The 20,732-nt window shown below is 33.2% G+C and overlaps 1 protein-coding gene across 1 annotated transcript in view; it reads left to right on the top strand.

Moving 5' to 3' along the window:
* The window catches only part of NALCN (sodium leak channel, non-selective), a 514,200-nt gene that overhangs the window by 259,195 nt on the left and 234,273 nt on the right, over window positions 1-20,732 (top strand). Inside the window, exon 11 of the mRNA XM_007501336.2 lies at window positions 9,651-9,782. Within this exon, the coding sequence (XP_007501398.1) occupies window positions 9,651-9,782 (132 nt within the window). The remainder of the gene's footprint in view (window positions 1-9,650; window positions 9,783-20,732) is intronic.

The raw sequence follows: 20,732 nt of genomic DNA, 5'->3' as shown, positions 1-20,732 counted from the left end.
CATGAGTGGAATAAGGGAACTGGCATACACACATGGCGGATGAATATTCCATGGTGCAAACACCAAGGTTCAAGAGTGAGAAGGCAGCTGAGTCATGGTGGCAAAGTCTATGGTTGCAAATCAGGCATTTATCAGAAACAAAATCTCAGCCCAGATCTTTCTGACCCCTAGCCTGGGCCAGTAACCACTATTCCATAATGTTTCTTGAGGGGGAAATGCCTGAAAGATTTAATAGAATTGCCTCCCCAAGCAATATTTGAATTTAATAATTATTTATTTATAATTATTATGTATAAGCTATAAAGAAGTTAACATTGGTCTACTGATGATATAATTGATTGAGAGATTCCTCTGTTGATTCTTCATAGTGTATTATTTTAGTTATCACATCAATACATATATCTACTATGATTAGTAGATGCATAATTATGTCATAAATAATAAGTGATTATAACTTAGCCATTCCCTTTCATGATATTCCTGAAGAGTTATACAAAAGAGAACATTTTCTACCTTGGTTATTTGGCAACCAGAGTTGTCAAATTAAATACCCTCCATTGAGTACTCTGTCTGAATTAATTTATTCAACTATTTAAAAAAGGGAAGGTTCAAGAAAGACACAACACAGAAGGAACATGATATTGGTCAGTGTTGTATAGCAGAAGAGCACTGGGATCTGGAAAAGGAAAACCCAGATGTGCATCAAAGACTTTCAACTTGCCTTGACTCTCTGGATCTCCAGTTCTTCCTCTTTTAAATTAGAAGATTACACTAGAGAGCCTCTAAAGTCCCTTCTAGGTCTCACTATATGACCAAATGGCAGTCTTGTGATGAGTTTGGTTGAGAAGATTAAAAAAAAAAAGCTAGATAGAGGTACTTCCTCTTATAACCATCTCTTCTAAGGTATCCAAGTCTGCTTGTAGGTCCCCTAAGGATGCTTACTATACTGTTATACAGAGACAAGAGTCTTGATATACAAATCAGAATCTCTTTATAATATGAATCTGAATTAATGAATATTTAGTCAGCACCTTCTATTTAGTGAGCACCTCCTATGTGCTAGACACTGTGCTAGACTCTGGAGATTACAAAGGCAAAACAAAAACCAATTACTGGGGGGCATCTGGGTGGCTCAGTAGATTGAGAGTCTGGCCTAGAGATGGGAGGTCCTAGGTTCAAATCTGACCTCAGACACTTCCAAGCTGTATGACCCTGGGCAAGTCACTTGACCCTCATTGCCTAGCCCTTACCACTCTTCTGCCTTGGAGCCAATATTGACTCTAAGATGGAAGGTAAGGGTTTAAAAAAAACAAAAACAACAACAACAAAAAAAACAATTACTGCCCTCATTGCATATCCCACTTCGGGGTTAGTTGCATGGGTATATATTTGTGTATGCATGTGTGTGTGTAAATAAATAATTTGGAATTCTGTTATGACATTCTGAATTTGTTTTGAGGCCAACTTTTCCATCAAGGTTTCACCACATCCCTGTCAAGCTTTTCTTAGTACTAGGTCTTAAATGAGAGTTAGAGAAGTGTGGTACAGGAGTATGGTTGAATTGTTGATATTTCAAGGAAAACATTCTTTGGAATTCTGTATTTGCCCACAGCACCTGACATCACTTGGAGGTGTCTAAAATGAATAAATTAGTTGATTTTAATGCAAATCATTGATGGCAGAACTAACTACAAATAATTTTTCTGAGACTATGATTATAACTACTTATAATCAGTGATAAAAGCAAATATGTATCAAAATGCTCACTGGTATATATGCATCACTTGAATCTCATTTTCAGGTATTTGTACTATCTCCAATAAATTTGATATCTGAGGAATGATAAATGATCCATACGTATTCAGTGGGCTATCACTTGAAATAAATATTATGTTTGTTTTACTTGACCTGATAAGTCAGCCAGTCAATCAACAAACATTTAATTAAGCATTCACTACTGCCAGGGCTCTATAGGGCCTTACAACAGATAGAGTGCTGGCCCTTTAGTCAGGAGCATCTGAGTTCAAATTTAGTCTCAGATATTTGCTAGCCAGGTGATCCTGGGCAATTCACTTAACTCTGTTTGTCTCAGTTTCCTTATCTGTATGTTTTGTAGGGGACATAAGCAGAAGAAACTTCTAAGTATTTATGATTCAAATTATGGGGGGGGTTTGAAGTTTATTTTTTAAAAATTTGTATATATATATATATATATGTATTCAAAAGGGAACTGCACCCCTGTTTTTTTTAAGAGCCAAGTATTTGGTTTTCTTTTGTTGTTTCTTTTATCCCAAAATTATTGTCATTTCTCCCTTGCATTAACGTATATACCCTTTATATTGATTGTAATTGTAAGTTTATTTGTGTTTTTCTGAATCCATTGGGTAGACCAGTCTCCCAAATGATCGCAGGGAGGAATTTGCATTTTGAAGGAGACTCCATCTCCCAGGACTCTCTACTGCAACTTCCTCTGACACATTGCAATTCCTTTGTGGGAGGTGTCAGAGGGAAAATAAAAGAGGAGAGAAGCACGGTTTTGGCTCCTTTTTTCCCCTAACCTAAGTGGAGAGCTTTGATCCCTGCTGGAGATTTAACTTTCCCTGGCTTTCCTAAACTTTCCCTTCCAAGGCCTGAATCAACCTACCTAATTGTCCCTGGAATCTAGCCTGATTTGATCTACTCCCTAGCATGCCTACAAAGATTTCTGGTCAATTTCCCTACCACACAGTGGGGGACCCCCAGCTACCTACCTTCCTTTTCTTTCTCTATCTTTCCATCCTTTATTCCTTACATCATTTGTATAATGAGCTAGAGAAGAAAATGGCAAACTATTCGAATATATTTGCCAAGAAAACTCAAAATGGGGTCATGAGGAGTTGGACACAACCAAAAAATGCCTGAACAACTATCAGGCACTTCATTAAGGACCAGAGATACATAGAAAGGTATTAAATAGTCCCAGCCTTCTGGGAGCTCACCTTCTAATGGAGGTTACAACATGCAGAAAATTAAGTATATATAAAATATATGTACTGAATAGGTAGGAGATGATCTCAAAGGAAAGGCATAAGCAGAGGAGGAGGAAAGGGGAGACCAGGAAAGACCTTTTGCAAAAAGTAAGTTTTAAGCTGCTTCTTGAAGGAATCCAGTAGACAAGGGTGAGGAATGACAACTTTACAGGCAGGAGGAATAACCATTGAAAAGTCACAAATTGGGAAGGAGAGGATGCTATTAAAGGACTCAAGTGGCCATTATCCCTGGGTCTTTCTTGGAATGTGTGGAAGGGAATAAAGTATAAAAAATATTGGATAAAAGGAAGAGGCCAGGTTTTAAAGGGAAATAAAAGCAAAATAAAGGATTTCATATTTGATCCCAGAAATACTAGGCAGCTACTAAAATTTATAGGGACTGGAAGTTTAGGTGATCAAATCATTTTGGTAGTAGAGTAAGGATGAAATGAGGGGAAGCTTAAATAAGTAATTCCAATCAGGAAGGCATTTCAGCTTTCCAACAAATGTGATGAGAGTTTGGACCTAGTTAGTAGCTGGAAGAGTGTGGAGGAGATGGATGTGAAAGATATTTAGAAGAGGTTTAAAAAAAGATGGGAACTGATTGAGCAAAACTTTGAGACAGGAGTCAATTTTGACCCCAAAGTTACCTTTGGAATGAGCAGGTTCAGTTGAACCAAGAAGCCATATTACAGAGTTCAGAATCTGACTTTCTCAAGGTGTTAGTTCAAGAAGAGGAAGAGTGATAATTGTTAAATAATAGTTTTAAAAGAATGGTAGGGTCAAGTGAGAAGGTTTTTTTGAGCAGAGGGGAGACATTGGCATGGGAATACATTCGTCCCTCGCTATATCATGGTTCACTTATCATGGCTTCCCTGTATTGTGGGTTTAAAAAATCAAATTCCATATCATGGAGTTTTTGCTATATTGTGGGGTTTTGTTAAAATTACATAGGTGTAAGAGCGTAGAAATGTTTAATTGAATATGAAGTATTTATAAGAGTGTGGGAAAGGTTAATAAGAGTATGAAAAAGGTTTATAGGAGAGTAGGAACGGTTTATAAAGCCTTAAATATATATAAACAATAAAATAAATATAATGATACTACTTTGCAGATTCTCACCTATCTTGAGGGTCTCTAGAACGTAACTCTCCTGATAGGTGAGAGATCGCTGAAGTTAGAGAAACAATAAAGAGGAAAGAGATTGAAAATAAGAGAGGATGAGACAGACTGAGGATGGAAATTGCAAAGAGTCGAGTTTGGACTTGTAAAGAAAAATTTCCTAACAATTAGAGCTATATATACTTTAGTACAATAGGCTGCTTTAGTAGGTAGCAACTGCTTCTTCTATATCATAGAAAAAATTAGTTTTGCATACTGTTGTGGTTCAGTTCTTTCAGTCATTTCTGACTCTGTGAACCCATTTGGGGGACTTCTTGGCAAAGATACAGTAGTGGTCTAAATTAGCATTTATGCTAGAATGGTTTTCCATTTCCTTCTGCAGCTTATTTTACAGATGAGGAACTGAGGCAAATAGGGTAAGTGATTTGCTTAGAGTCACACAGCTAGTAAGTATCTGACGACAGATTTAAATTCAGAAAATTAGCTTTCTTGACTCCAGAGCCAGCACCCTATCCACCTAGCTGCCCCATTTTGGTATGGGTTGTCATAATTCCTAGTTTCATTATTATTAAGAATCAAAGAATCTTAGAGATCCTATGGAGGACCCTAGAGGTCATCTAATCCAATATCCTACCTTGTAAAGGAGTATTTTTCTAATATCCCTGACAGATGCAATAGTTTTAAAAGAATCTATCCAGTTACAATTTTCTATATGGCGCTTTAATATATTCTGTCTCTTATGCCCAATTGTCAATTGGTATTTGGATCAGTGTCATAGCCTAAATGTATTCAGATCTGTTTAAAAATAAAGAAGATAAAAAGATGCATAAATCCAAAACATCACAGTACTTCAGAGGAACACTGAATGTGTTTATAAGAGGTCAGACTTATGAGATATAAAGGACACTCCACAGCACAATGTAGTAATGCAATTTTGGGAACTTCAAAATATTTGTTATTTTGAGGCTGAGCGACTCAACTTTAAAAGTTTGTGTGGATGTCTTTTTGGTCAGTACAAAATAATAAGAAAAACAGCACAACATGGAACTTATCTGTTTAGGTTTGCCTTAGAAGCTTATCTAGCAAACTGGACATGATGTGAGCCATTCGATGTTTAGATTTGATTTGAGCTCTTTTTAAAAGTCCTTTATTCATTAGCATGCCTTTTAAGACATAGTCTGTAACTTCAAGAATTGAGTCCAGGTGCTGCATATGTTTTTAGATAGAGTTGATGGGATTTTTAAAATTGTTTTTGTGTGTATGTGTGTTTTTTTAGAACCTTTAGGTCTCTGAATACTTGAAATTTGTTACTTTGGACAAGGCAGTTGAGTAGGTGATTATAGTGTATCAAAATCCATTGTGTGAGATTATTTTAATGACTCTCTATCAGCCAAGAAATGTAGACACTCGGACAAAAAACAACATAATTATAATGACAGCATGAAAGTAGAGTAGTGACACCCAGAAAACCAAACTAAAAATGCTCTTGACAGTCGTGGCTAGAAGCTTTGTTTGGACCTTTAAGTAATAACTGTTTATTTCAAGGAAACTTCCTCAAGCAAGGGAAGGAAAATGAGAATGCAAAGTTCTTTGTCTGGCACATGAAATGAAGATTTCTTTAAATGTTAATAGAATATGATGCTAAGAAAGTATAGATAATGAACAGTGCTGTAGTTATACAATGTGACTTGTCTCATCATGGATAAAAAGACCCAATGGCCAAAAAAATCAGAATGAAAACCAAAACACTTGCCTGTCGAGTTAATTATCTCATACTCTAGTTACCTATAAGTTACTCTGTGATATACAGTGGCATAAATTAATGGATAAAAATGAAATTTGAATTTTGTTATCTTTAAATGGCATCAATGGATTTACCCACATTTGTAAATATTTCTCTGAAATCTTGTTACTCTAAGTGTTTTCATTTGTTTTTGACTGATTTGGTTGTCAGTGGGAGTCCTGAGACCTCACATGTTGCTTGATCATTTCAGTTGCATCTGACTCTTCAAGACAAGATTTGGAGTTTTCTTGGCAATGAGCCTAGAGTGTTTTTCCATTTCCTTCTCCAGCTCATTTCACTGATGAGGAAACTGAGGCAAACAGGATTAAATAACTTGCCCAGGGTCACCCTGGCATTCTTTCCATTGTACCACTTAGCTGCCCATGAGTCTTCCTTATTGTTCAGCAGTCTTTCTATCATGTATTGATTCCCTATTGAATTTTAGCAAGGACCGTCCCAAAATCTTTCCTTTTTATTCAAGCTATCAACTCTATTCTTTCTTCTCTTAATTAATTCTCAAAAAAATTCACCTACTTTGCTGAGAAAATCAAAAATATCCACACAACCTCTCATATTACAACACATGTTAATTAGCCTCTCTTCCTTGAAATGCTTCCTTAACCCATGGATTCATGACACTATCGTCCTACCTTTAACAAGTCATTAGGTTCCAGTTTCTGACTCCAGTTCTACCTCCTGAGTCCTCAAAATGGGTATTTCCTAAGACTCTATTCTCAACTTCCTTCAATTGTTTTTCTAAATGTTATTCTTTTAGTGATCTCATAAACTCCCATAGTTTTATTTCTCTTCTCTGTTGCCTACCAATTAAATTCACATTCTTTAGTCTAATGGCCAATATAAGATCATACTTTCCCACAAACTATAATTCTAGACATCTGCTAATGTGGCTTTCATATTCTACGTAAACAGGTCTATTCATTCTTCAAAAGCATCCCACATTGCCTCAAGTTTTCTTTTTTGATCCTCATGTTCCCTTTGTTGTTCCCACCTCACATTTAAAACTGAAGCTGAGTTTTCACTATTGAATTCTCTAGAAATTTTATGATAAATACACAAAAGTATTTGTAATAGTCAGACTTTTCTCATAGTTTTTTAGATACTTCTGCAATGTGGAGCGGTTGAATGAAATGTTTTCTTTGAAGTCAGATCACTTGGGTTTGAACTTTACTGCTTATTACTTGTATGACTGGGACTTGGTTTACTCATCTCTAAAATAAGAGAGTTAGGCTAGATGGAACTCACCACCTTTCCTGTTGTAAATCTATTCTTCTCTCCATTCTTGATTAGAATATTAACCCCAAATGGAAGGAAATCTGTCTTCACATTTATATCCATCCTTTCAATGCCTCATATTTAGATGTGAAGCAATCAGTGAATATTTGTTAAATTAATGAGCTGCAAAATGAAGTGATTTATAAATGAGATACTATACAGGGGAAAGAATACCAAATCAAAAACCCTTTTCAGAGGAAGTAGTGGAGATAGTAAACAGGAATCAAGGTCAGGAAAACAAGAAGAGTGAACTATAATCTTCCAGTTGGGAAAGAAGTGTGAAATAGTGAAAGAATATTGACTCTGGAGTAAGAGAACTTGGCTTTAAAACCTTAGATTCCTTGACTTTGTGACCTTTGGCAAGCCACTTAACTAGGCTCTCTGGGCATCTTTTCTTCATCTGTAAAATTAAGGAGTTGAGCTACATGGACTCTGAGACAAGGCCTCTGAGGGAGGATCATATGCAATAGGGAGGATGACCTTAGAAATTAAAAAAAAGAAAGAAAAAAAAGACTTAGGAAAAAAAACCTTAGAAATACAAGAGTAAATACCAAAATTACCACTAAAGGGTGCCAGAGCCATTTTAAATACCTACTTCTACTTTAAGTATTTTACTTCCACTCAATTATAGCTTATGGTTTAATCTATACTCATTTAGCTGAAGGCTGCTGATATCTACAAAAGCCTATTTTTAAAGAATAGGTTTAAATAGAATAGGTTATAAAATGTAATTATTTTTATCTGATATAAATATAAATATATTATAAAATAATTATAAAAATAAAAGGTCTAGGTTAAAAATGTTGAGGTCTGATAATATAAATGTTCTCTGCCACTCAGGAAGCATTGGGCCCAATTGCCATGACAACCATTATGTTTTCCTTTACCAGTCAGAAGAGGATCATTTTAGAAGAATCTTCGAGGTGTAAATTGCCTCCTTAAAATTGCCTCAAAACCTATGAAGAGAGAAAGTAGTCTTCAGTCTCTTCCTATTTGCCAAAAGTTTCACGTATTTCTTTATAGTTTAAAAAAAAAGTTAAATTTACTCCTTCCTTTTCTTAAATCCCCATGGTATAAGCACCTCTTGTTCTTTGGCACCAAGTCTCAGATGATTTCTCTGCTTAGGATGGAGTGCATAAGGCAGATAAACAAATCTAGTTAAGTATCTACTCTAGAACAAAAAGAACTTGGGAGATTAGGGGAGCAGAATATGGAATCAAACACTCTGATGGAAAGTTGTCATTTAATTATGCCTTTAACATCAAAAAGCATTATTCACCATTGATGTTAATGTCTATTTCAATAATCAATTATTAAAAGCCTAAGGAATACAATTCTGCTAAATGATAAGAATCAAAAGAAAAAAATTAATGGCGCCTTTCCTAATGAAATATGCATTCTGATAGAGAAATAAAACATGGAATACAGATAAAACATATATGTAATAATTGGAAGTGGAGAAAATGAAAACTAAAAATTGAAAGGATTAGAAAAGTCCTTTGGTGGGATGTGGCTTTGGACTGTAGCCTTGAATGAAGCTAGAGATGCTAAAATGGGAGATGAAAAGGGGGCATTCTGGAAGTGAGAAACATTGAATAAGCCATTTGGGTTTAAATATAAGGTGTGTGAAGGAGGGTAATGTGTATCAAACCTGGAAAGGCCAGTTTAAATTGACTTGTGAAATTGTTTCAATGCCAAGTGGAGGTGTTTTTATTTTATCCTGGAGGAAATAAGGTATCATTGAAATTTCTTAAAGAGATGGTCAAAAATATCCCTAAGGAATACTGTTTTAGTAGTTGTGGAGGATAGATGAGAAAGGAAAGATTAGAAACTAGAAGTCCATTTAGAAGACTGATCAAGCAAAAAGTGAGGAGAGTCTGGACTGTGGTGGTGGAGACATGCAAGTCTAAAAGACAGGGAGTGAAAACTGATTACATGTGGAGAATGAAAAAGAGTGAAATCTAAGAGATGACATCACTGCTACGAAGCAGTGTGACTTTCAAGAAATGATGATATTCCAACAGAAATAAGGACATTTATAAAGGAGAAAAGAGATTTTTAGGAGAAGAAAATGAATTGTGTGAACATGCTGAGTTTAATTTGCTTATAGGGTGCCCATTTGGAGATGGCCAAGAGGCAGAGCTGTATATATAGCTCTGAAGTCATACACACAGTGATAATAATCATTCCATCTTTATTTGTCAGGCTCTACAGAGATCATCTAGTCCAACCTGTTCCTGAGAAGTCATTTTCTTTATAACATTCTCTCAACAAGTGATCATTTGGCCTCTGTTTAAAGATCTTTCGTGACTGGAAATCCATTAAGGCTTAGGAGCTTATAACATGAAAATGATAAATGTTCATTTATTCACTAAAGAAAAAGTTCTTCCTCTTAATAAAAATGATCTCTAACTTTGGCTTTTTTTTTGTTTCTTATTCTTCAGAAAATGATGAGGTCATCAGTTTTTCATATGTTTATCCTGAGCATGGTGACTGTAGATGTCATTGTTGCGGCTAGCAACTATTATAAAGGAGAGAATTTCAGAAGACAATATGATGAGTTCTACCTGGCAGAGGTAAGCATATTGGCTGTGACACCTAGATTTTTTTTTTCAGGGATGAAAATGAATTCCAAGGACAATTTCCATTATAATACCTCAATGCACTGTCTACAAAACTTATCACTTCCCTTGAGGAAACTGATCCTTGGGCAATGGATTCTTCTATTTGGAAAAAGAAATGAGAATTGTTTGTCTTTGGCTTCATGCAGCTAAATCAACTAGAACTCAGTATTCCACTCACACTATACAGTCTTTGCTCTGAATCTAAAAAAGATTACTACTGCCAATATACCTGAGTATATTTCTTTGTCTCTGGCATGAGTCTAGTTCCTATTTGTCCCCCCAAACAAAATGCATCTTTCTCCCCAAAGCACTTTGGGATCTCTATGGCATCTAGTCCCAGAAAATGGCCTTGATAGTCATTTTCTCACCTAGATATTACAACAGCCTCCTAAAAGGTGGTCTCTGTGACTCCGATCTCTCTTATTCTAGCCCATTCTATACACTGCTGTCAAACATATTTTCCTTAACACAGATCTTATCTTATTACCTCTTTACTCAAGCAACTTCATTGGTTTCTTATTGCTTCCAAGGTAAAATATAAACTCCTTTGGCATAGCTTTTAAAATTCTTTTAAAAATCTGGTCCAAATATGTGTTTCCAGGTTTACTGGAAATTTCTCCCTGCTCTATACTATGTATTCCAGCCAAACTGGCCTTCATTCTAGTCTATACACATATGACATTCCATTTCCTGTCTCCATGGCCATTCCTCAGACCTTTAATGAACACCTGTCTTAGGTCTACCTCATGGATTCTCATGCTTCTCTTCCTTTATAGCACAGCTCAAGCACCACCTTTGGCACAAATACTTTCCTGTTTCCCCCAACTATCAGTCCCCTCCTTCCAAAATACCTTATATTCAACAACCTTGTTCCTGTTTGTATTTATTCACCTTATATTTGTATTATAATTATATATGTACTTCATGTTTGCTCCATTAGAATATAAATTCTTTGTAAACAGAAATTGCTATTACTGATAGTTTGTATTCAGTACCTAATACAGTGCCTAATAATAGGTGCTTAATAACTGTTTATTAGATTCTGGACCATGGTCATCCTTCTGAGTTATGATAACAAGCTCATCTCAGCTAACCAGGAACCCTTCTGGTTTATGTAGGGTTTTATTTTCTGCTTTTTTGGGTGACCAGATTATACATTTTTACCATTAAGTTAACTATACCTCCTCCCATCCCTCTTTGAGCAGAGGGATGATTACAGGTTCATTAAGTACCTTCCATGCCATTTCCAGCATACATTTCTTCATGTAACCCATGCTGCTACATTCCAAGTAGGTAACATAATTATTAATCTGTAGCGCACTGTTCAGAATGTTATGAAAATCTCCATTGCCTAAAACAACAGAATATAGCTTCTACACCTTATTTAATACTTTAGATTTAGTACAGTCATTGATTTACTGAATATTAGTCAGTGTCATATTGAATAATTAGTCAGTCATTAATTAATTAGCCAGGAGTATGGATATATATATATATATATATATACACATATATACTTTTAAAATATGATTTCATGGGTCACATTCTTTTTCTGAATGAAGATTTTACCAGAAATCTTTGTTACACATCAATGGAAAATAACCTTTACTTACAAAAATTTAATTTATGAAATCTTCCTTTAAATAGTTATATTTCACAATTATATAGCACTTCAAGATTTATTAAATAATTTCCTTACAACAGGGCTGTGAGGTAGGGAATGAAAGTATTATCCCTATTTTATTAGTGACATAACTAATAATTAGTGACGTGCAAATTCTAGCAGCTAAAATATGTCAGAGCAGAGAATCAAAGCCAAGTCTGTGAACCACCAGAGTTCTCTTGTTTCATTTTGGCATGCCTTTCCTACACTAGCATATACATTTTGAATATATTCCATTTTTTAAATTCCAATGTTTGAAATTATTTTTTTCTTAATTTGAGCTCTGATTTCATTAAAATAGTGAACTCATGGGGATAGAATTCCTTTTACCAATGCAGATAAATGCCATTTCTGTTATTTAGAGTTGTAGAGAAATTGTTCTGGATAAGAAGAAGTTAAGTGACTAGCATAGATTCATAAATCCAATTTGTGTCAGTAGCAAAACTTGAACTCCTATGTTCCTCACAACCAAGGTCAGCTCTCCATCCAATGCATAATGCAGGTTTCAGATGAAAGCATACATTTTTAAAATTAGATAAATTTGGAATTAATTATTTATATTATAAAGATATTTTACTTCCAAAATACAATTTGTTTCAGCACTCTTCAAATCTTGGTGCATTCAGGTTTGAGTGCAGAAATACAACTTGCACAATTTTTCAAGAAGACATAAATTTCATAAAGTAAGGCATACCTGTAGAAAATAAATAGATACGCATGTGGATGTCAGTTCATGGTTAATATGTCACTTTTTCATTCCTTCTTAGAAGCCTTTCCTTATTGTTCAAGTTTTCTCTGACAGTATGTAAAAAAGCTGTCAGCCAGCCTTCCTGAAAGTCGTTTCCTGAAACAAAATGTCATTGATAATGAACTTAGCTGGAATAGAGCTTCTGCAGGAAAGATAGCAGAGCTACCAAATTGCTTATTTCCTATTAAATTTCCTATCAGTGTAACCAATATATCCATATGGTATAAAAATCTCCTGGCTCCTCAGAAAGTTCATTCCCTTCAGATTGCCCTATTTTCAATTGATGTCAGTATCAATCTTTTATGTCTTACAGCATTGAGTGTAGTGAAAAACACTCTTATGACAGTTTCTCAGGTTTAGGTTCTCAGGTTTTACCATATTTGTCAATACAAAATATTGTCTAAAAATCATCTAACAAAATAGATTTCAAAGATATTTTACTATTCTCTGGTCATCACCAGGGTTCTACTCTTTCTTTTTGTTATGCTTTTCCTACAATAGCATGGAATTTGTGAATATATTCCATTAAAAATGTTTGAAAGTATTTTAATTTTAATTTGAACTCCGATTTCATAAATTTATTGAACTCCTGGGGTTAGAATCCCCTCTATCGATACAGATAAATGCTATTAAAGGTTAAGTGAAAAAGTTATAAATGTTTTGTTTTTTATTTTCCTTTTCTAATAATGGAGAGTATCTAGCAATAATATATATGTAATATATACTCTAAAATTAAAGCTGGACCTGGTTCTTTGCCTCAGGTATTTTTCTCATATTTAAAGTTATTCACTTCCAAGTTAAGAAAGAGGAAGAAGACTCTGAGAGTCAAGGCTAAGACTAGACCCCTGTCATAGTGCAATAACCTTATTTTATCTAGCAGCTTTGACTCTGTATCACAGAGCCAACTTGAGCAGGGGAGGGGGGAAAGTCCATGGAATAGCTTTCACAAAGACCCTATTTGTTTGTGTCTCCTCAGAAACTTGCTGATTCACGATTTGATATACATTTCATAATAAGCTTCTTTATCTGCTTTCTCAGACCATAGTAGATTAGAAACTAAGGACTGAAAATGAAAGTCCTCAGAATAAGTCAGTCCCATCAGTTCCTCTTTGAAGCTGTGTGTATAAAAAGTCTGGGGTTAATGCGCCCAACATTCTTAGTTGATGGCCTGATATCATCAACTATAAAGTTGATGCAGAATCATTTCACCTCATGATATGATGAAGGGAGTTTGCAACTGTGACCGTTAATCATTAGGTTTAAGAATAGTATTCTTTAAATGAGTGTAGAAAGAGTCCATCAAAAATTGTTTAAATTTAAATATATGTATATATTTATAACATTTTCCACATGGAAAATTTGCTTACAGGAAATACATTGTTTTCTGACAATGCTAGATCAAATAAGAGCTGTTTGACAATAAAATAGTAAAATAGCTTTGAAATCAACTTCATTAGATTATTTTTAGACATTATTTTATATGGATAAAAATAATCAAACAACTTGGATGCAAATATATGAAATGTTAAGTTAATACTTGAAAATAGCATTTATTTTTGCTGGTAAGTAAAAGCACCTACATAATATTTTGCAATCCAACATTTCCTCTGCCAAAATATAGTATAATGAAATAAATGTGATTCATATTCTTTTCCATTTGTCCTCCATAAATTAATATTTGGCCACAAAAACGCTACCTACAAAATTGACTTTTTATCACCAATTTTCAAATGAATCAAATTAAGTTTTTTAAGTTTACTAGGAACTAATAGATTAGCAGCTGGAAAAAATAACTATTCTACATAGTCTATAAAATTGAGTCTTAAAAAAGATATAAAATAATAGATCATTCCATGTTGAAAAAGATAGATTATATAATTTATTTGAGATGGCTGTCTTTGAAACATCAGAGTAAATGGATTATTACTGTAGCTTTGACATGTTCCATGAATAATGTGGTCAACTGGGGAAGAAAAGAACAGAAAATGAATTGTGGTATAGTTTATATCACCATATATTTTAAGGTTCTATATAAATATCACTTATTAATTTAGATAATAAAATAATTCAAATTGTGACAGCTATTCTATTTTAAAATAAAATTAGATTCTTATAAAAACCTCTAATGAATTACAGAGGGTTGGAATATAAAAGTTATATCTACTTAAATGATCATTGAATGGTTGATTTATTTATTGACTTTCACATGCAGTCATGAACTTAATACTTAAAAACTTTGAGTTGCACCACCTTAAAATGAAACCCAGAGCAGAATTATGAAGAATGGACATTGGCCTTATAAAAGAAAAATGAATTAAACTCTAAAATAGGAACTTACATTATTACTTGAATCTTGACAGTTCTATATGCCTTACCTTCTACATTTCTATATCCACAAAGTCCTGGGAAGCAAACCATTTTATCAGTATTGGTAAATTGTTAATATTTTATGTTAATTTTCAATGTTAATTTTAATGTTTGACTAGAAAAATTCCAAGGGAATTGGAGTAGTTCACATTGTAGTTAGAGCTGTTTGAAGATTGCATAAGAATACTTAAGGAAGTTTGGGACCCTAAGAAATGTTAGTGGTTTTCTGGCACCACTAAAAGTTCATTTAATTTTAAACAACTCACATAATAATTAAAAAATATTTGCCTTTTATCTTATAACTGATACTAAATATTGGTTCCAAGGCAGAGGAGTGGTAAGGGCTGGGCAAGTGAGGTTAAATGGCTTGACAAAATAGACACAGCTAGGAAGTATCTGATGCCTCATTTGGACCCAGGGCCCCTTGTCTCCAGCCCTGGATCACTATCCCCTGAGTCACCTAACAGCTCCAGTAGTGTCATTTTAATCCTCTGAAACAGATATTTCACTTAATGGAAGTTATATTACCTAATCTATCATTAGTGATTATTCATTTGTTTTATTTAATATTGAGATAATTATTTGTATTTGAATCGGAGTAATAATAATAACCCATATTTATAGCACTTGAGTTTTACAAAGAGCTTTTCCTCATGACAACCAGCTGAAGTATGAAGAATATATGATTATTATTACCCCTTCTTAGAAAGGGGAAATTATGGGTCAAAGGATTAAGTGATCATCACAAAATGCCACAATAAAATATTTAATTCCCAAAACACTAACAGGTGCCCAACCATGGCACCAATGGATTTATGTATGTGCCATGTATTTCAAAAGAAAAAGAAAAACACATTAACAAGTAGGGGCACAGGAAGGTCTTATGCAGTTGGTGGCATATGACCTACATCATAAAGAAAGGCATTTAAGGCATTCTAAGAGGAAAAGGTGAAGAATGAGTATGGAGAGCAAAGGCATGCAAGGAGGAGATGAAAGCCTCAAGACAGGCAATAGAAGAAAGAAGACCAAAAGAGATGGAAAGAAAAGGGCATGAAAGCAAATAATGAGAAATAAGCCTAGAAAAGTAATCTTGGTGACATTGTGAAGGGCTTCAAAATTGGAATACAGTCATTGAAGTATGAAGGATCAAAGATATTCTTTAAAAGGTTATAACCTCTAATATTAAGGTTTCTGAAACAATATATTTATATAAACTTTTTAGAATCATACTTTAAATAGAATCCTTGTAGGAGATATAATAATTCATATTCCCAGGGGCTTCTTTATATATTGTCTAAGAAGACTAAAAAAATCCTTTAGCCTACTAAAATCAAAGTATCATTAGGGTAAAAAAGATTCTTTAAGCATTGAAATGAGATACTTGCTTTTTTTTTTTCAAATTGCTGCTTTGTTTTCTTTGTACTGATTCATTTAAAGTGAGAACTTGTTTCAGGAGTAAAAAAATAAAATAGTTGCCTGTGTCATCTTGATTATGAATAAGTAGAAGGCAGACACTTTTCATTATAAATTATTTTGCGTCTTATAGATTGTATTGAAATAATTCATTGATTTTGTTTTTTATCACATTTCAAATTAAGTTCTTAAAATATGTATGTGTATTTCTTAAAAATGATCAAAGCCAGTCCTGTTGTTTCAGAAAAATATTCAGATCACATTTAGTTATGGTAGTTTTAGAATCTTGCTTCTGATACTCAATAGCTGTGTGACTTTGAGTAAGCAGGTCACTAAATCTTCCTGAGCCTCAATTTCCTTACATTAAAAATTGAGATAGTAATGCCTGTGATATTTGCCTCTCATAGTTGTTTGAAAGCTCAAAGGAAATAGTGTATGTCAAGAGCTTCACCAACTTTAAGGAGCATTTAAAATAAAAGTCAAATATTATTATTTCAATTCATATCAAACTTTTATTGTTATATTGATTTTTGTTGTAAAATGATATTAGAAGGGAATAGGAAAGAGGATTGGCACATTCTCTGCCACTATATGTCTTAGAGAATTGCCTAAAACACTGAGAGAAGTCACCCAGGGAATACAGATCAGATTTTTGCTCATTAGGAATTGACATTATTTTAATAATTATTTAAATTAATAATTTTAATAAAATGTATCCAAAATACAGTTTTCAATGAGAGCATTTTAATTTAAAAGATCACAATGAAATTTTAGAACAATATATAAAAGGATATAGGATTAAAATTTTCAGTGAATTTTATTTATTATATAAATAGCCATGATATGTTGCTTTCTCTGATTTTTTTTTCTAAGTAGGTGAAAGCTCATAAAAACACCTTTCTTGTAAAGTCATGCTAAAGTGATAGCTTAGGTGAGAGCCAAAAGCTTTATAAGACTATTCATTTTTGCCTGTCATAGAAATTATGTGATTCAGAATTTATAAATAGTATTTACTCTTTCAGCAAACCTCAAGATATTTTTTTTGACTCTGGAATGGTTCATCCATTTTCGAAAGGCATCCACTGCCTTTTTTGAAAGTGTTTACATATGAGGAGATCTGGGCTTAGTTCTTTACACATCCAAACTGAAATGGCTAAATAAAAACAAAACAATCTGTTATTGAGAAATTAATTAAAATTAATTATGAAAAAGTCATCATTTTCTTGTCTATATTAAAGGAAATTGTTCTTTAGATATATATCTCTTTACCAATTCTTTTTGTTTTCATAATATCCCTCCATTAGAAACTTCTTTATTCAAAAGTTAATTTCTGTATTTCCTCTTTGAATTTGTTTTATTTCGTGGTGTTTGTTAAAATAAGCTAACATAAATTACTGATTTCCGTCTCTAAATCTGACATACACATTTGAGTCATTAATCACATACAGTGATCAAATTGAGAGAAGTCATCCCATCTCATTTGAGTTTTACTCCTTGACATTAAAATTAGGATTAAGGTTTTTCAGAAGCTTTAGTTGAAAGGTTTAATTTGACAGTTATGTAACCTAAATATCCAGATTACTCAGGCAGATTTCTGGTTAGGCAGACTGAACTCAGAAAAGACCAGACTGTCCTAACATGAGAGGCAACCAATGAAATCCCTGGAAGAATGCGTGATGGAAAGACACTTACTTTTGAGGCAGAGGACCAGGATTCAAGTTATCTGCTCTGTTGCTTACTGCCTCTGCGGCAATAGTTAAGTACTGAAGTCTCACTTTTATTGATCAGTAAAATTATGGGATTGAGCAGTTGAAATACCATTAAAGTTAGCACCTGAGATGCCTTCTCCACCTAAATCTATGAGGGTATGATCTTCCATCTCCAAACCCTTTTTTTTATAACATGCCCAACTTGACTTTTTGTAAGTAAATAGTTAAATGACTCTAGAATGATAAGAGGATCTTTAATCTTAAATTTTACATTAAAGGAATCAAGGACTATTGAATAATTATTCATATCATTTTGTGAAAATGTCTGAATTAACTTCCTCATGAATTTGTGGACCAACATGACCTAGCTACCTTTTTCCTTGAATTTGACAACAGAGGCTAGTGTTTACAATTTACAATGGTAGTTTGTAAATAAATTTTAATGTAAGCAATAAACATTATTTTACTAGTTAGATGATAGCCAATTAATGTGTGATTTTTACTTGTCTAGTATCAGTCCATTACTCACGGAATTTAATGTAGATGCCACATTCTCAAATGTTTTTAATTGAATTGTTTAATTTGTGTTAAAATGTTATTTCTCTTAATTTTTCCCATGTATTCCAATATTTGGCTATAATCTACTTATTATTATGACCTTTAACTTCACAAATCAAGTGTAATGAATTAAATGATTTTGGAAAATGCTGATTTGAGTTAATTTCTTAACATCCATCACTCTGAAAATATTTTCCATATGACCATAATATAAAAAGAGAAGGTAAATGTTAAAAAATTATTTAATGAAAAAATTATCTTTTTGTATATTTAACTCAGGCCATATAAATTTGTCACGGTCTGGTCCATATGAATGACAAGTTACTCAAATGATATGAACTTTTTAGTGATGAAAGGAAGAGATTGGAGTTATTCTTTCATCATGTAGATGCTGAAGGAAGAACCCCATAATTGTCATACTAAACTATTACTGTTCACATTAAAGTTAGACAAGTGAAGTAAGACAAAAAGCATAAGATATAGGGACAAGAACTGAGATTTAATTCATATATTAAAACAGAATACCTATGCCAACTTGCTTTCCATTTCTGAGCCCCAGGTCTCACTGATGAAAAGAGTGTGACTTTTTGGAAGGTTCTATAGAGAGGATAATATTGTCAATATTTTACTGTTTTAAGAGGCTAGTTGTGAAGCAAATATACTTTGTTCCTTGTAAAACCCTTTCATAAAGTGAGATCTTAGTATTATGCATTCTTCTTTCAGAGTCCTTACATTCATGGAAATATTTAAACCAAAGTATCCCTTTGTATATTTAAAAATCACAGTTTTCTTCTGGCATAAATAAAATGAATTCACTATATAATTTGGGAAATCAATGGGGAAGTACTTTTCTTGAGAAGGGGAGACAGTCTTGTGTTTCTAAAATAAAGATAGTGATTGGAAAGTTTTGTACTTTTAGAGCAAGTTACAGATCTCTCTCTATTGGAAGTATATAACCAACTTAAATGTTATTGCCATTGAGTTAATTTCAAATATTATGCAGACATCAAGAGCAATATATTTTTCACAACAAAATCAGACAGTGGATATGTGTTTGCCAATGTCTCCTGTAAAATTTCATAAGTAGTGAAGGACCCATTATCATCCTATCAATGCAAAGACAGGTGTTTAATGTTAAGCACATTTATGCAAATCACTTGATATATTTTTAATTATTAGTGTTATGGATGTCTTTGAAAATCATAAAATTTTCTCACAGAACAAATATAAATGCAGATGGTCCTGCTTAAGCATTTTTACTATGAGTTAAAATCCTGTCACATAATTTCATTTATTCTGTTGATCACATATCTAAAGTTAATAAAGTAAATAGGTGCTTTGGAATACAAGGAAATATATAATATGTTCAGAGGTACTTTCTAGCTTTATTAGAAACTACTAATGTAAAATGAAAGAAGAGAATGTGAAACTCTATAGTTAAACATTTTATGACAAAGAAAACAACATGAAAAGACTATCTCCAGTGGTGAGTGAATGGAGTGGGGAAAGTCTTGCTAATGTTTAGGAGTGTTAGAGATTTAAAGTATTTTATGTTTTTTTTTTTAATGCAATATTGCTAAAATTTCTGCATTGAAAAGGTTGGTGGATTTTTCTGCTTCTCATATGCCAGACTTTAATTTCCTTCACAGTTCAGGTCAAATACAATCTCTTCCATGAAACCTTTCCTCATTTTTCTTGAGCCTAAAGTAATCGCTCCATTCTCTGAATTAATATAAATAGTCCTTTGAATCTGCTTGAATTATTAGATTGTACATTTTACCCTTAAATGATAGTTATTTTTAACATACTTTATCTCCTCAGAATAGACCATGGATATCATGAATACAGATTTTTTTAAATGTCATATATATAGCATAGTACTCTAACATTAATGTACACTCAATTAATGGTTATTGAATGAATGAATGAATCCATTAGGAGGCCAGAATTTCTGGTTCATGTTCCATGTACTAGAAATTTTTAGATTTGGTCTAAATCTAATTTTTGAGACACTATAGAGAGAAGAGTAGAAGAAGGCTCTCTCACTTTCTTTTGTGGTTTCAATCTCTAACTTCTCAATGAAATGCTCCATGCCTATGTAATTCAAATATCTGACTTTTGTATTTTTTCTTATCTTTGGGAAATTTTATCTATCAGTTCATTTCTCTTCTCCCTTCTCTTAAAAATGAAATTACCCATCCAATAGAGCAAATAAAAACAAATATATAGTATTTGGACATGTTCTTCAATACAGATATGTAAGGTAATTTAAAAGATAAATTAAATGGCAATTATTTAAGAGATCAAATATGGTGCCCTGTTTTATATTCCCTACTCCTTGGCATAGTATGTAAATCAAAGAACAGTTTAGAATAGTTGATCTTCAAAGTTGCTTCAATTCTATAATTCCATCTTGTTCCTGTCATCCAAAACAGTGTGTACCT

This window comes from Monodelphis domestica, chromosome 8 (genome assembly GCF_027887165.1).
Source record: "Monodelphis domestica isolate mMonDom1 chromosome 8, mMonDom1.pri, whole genome shotgun sequence".
Taxonomy (NCBI): domain Eukaryota; kingdom Metazoa; phylum Chordata; class Mammalia; order Didelphimorphia; family Didelphidae; genus Monodelphis; species Monodelphis domestica.
This window is presented reverse-complemented; position numbering and strand designations above follow the sequence as displayed.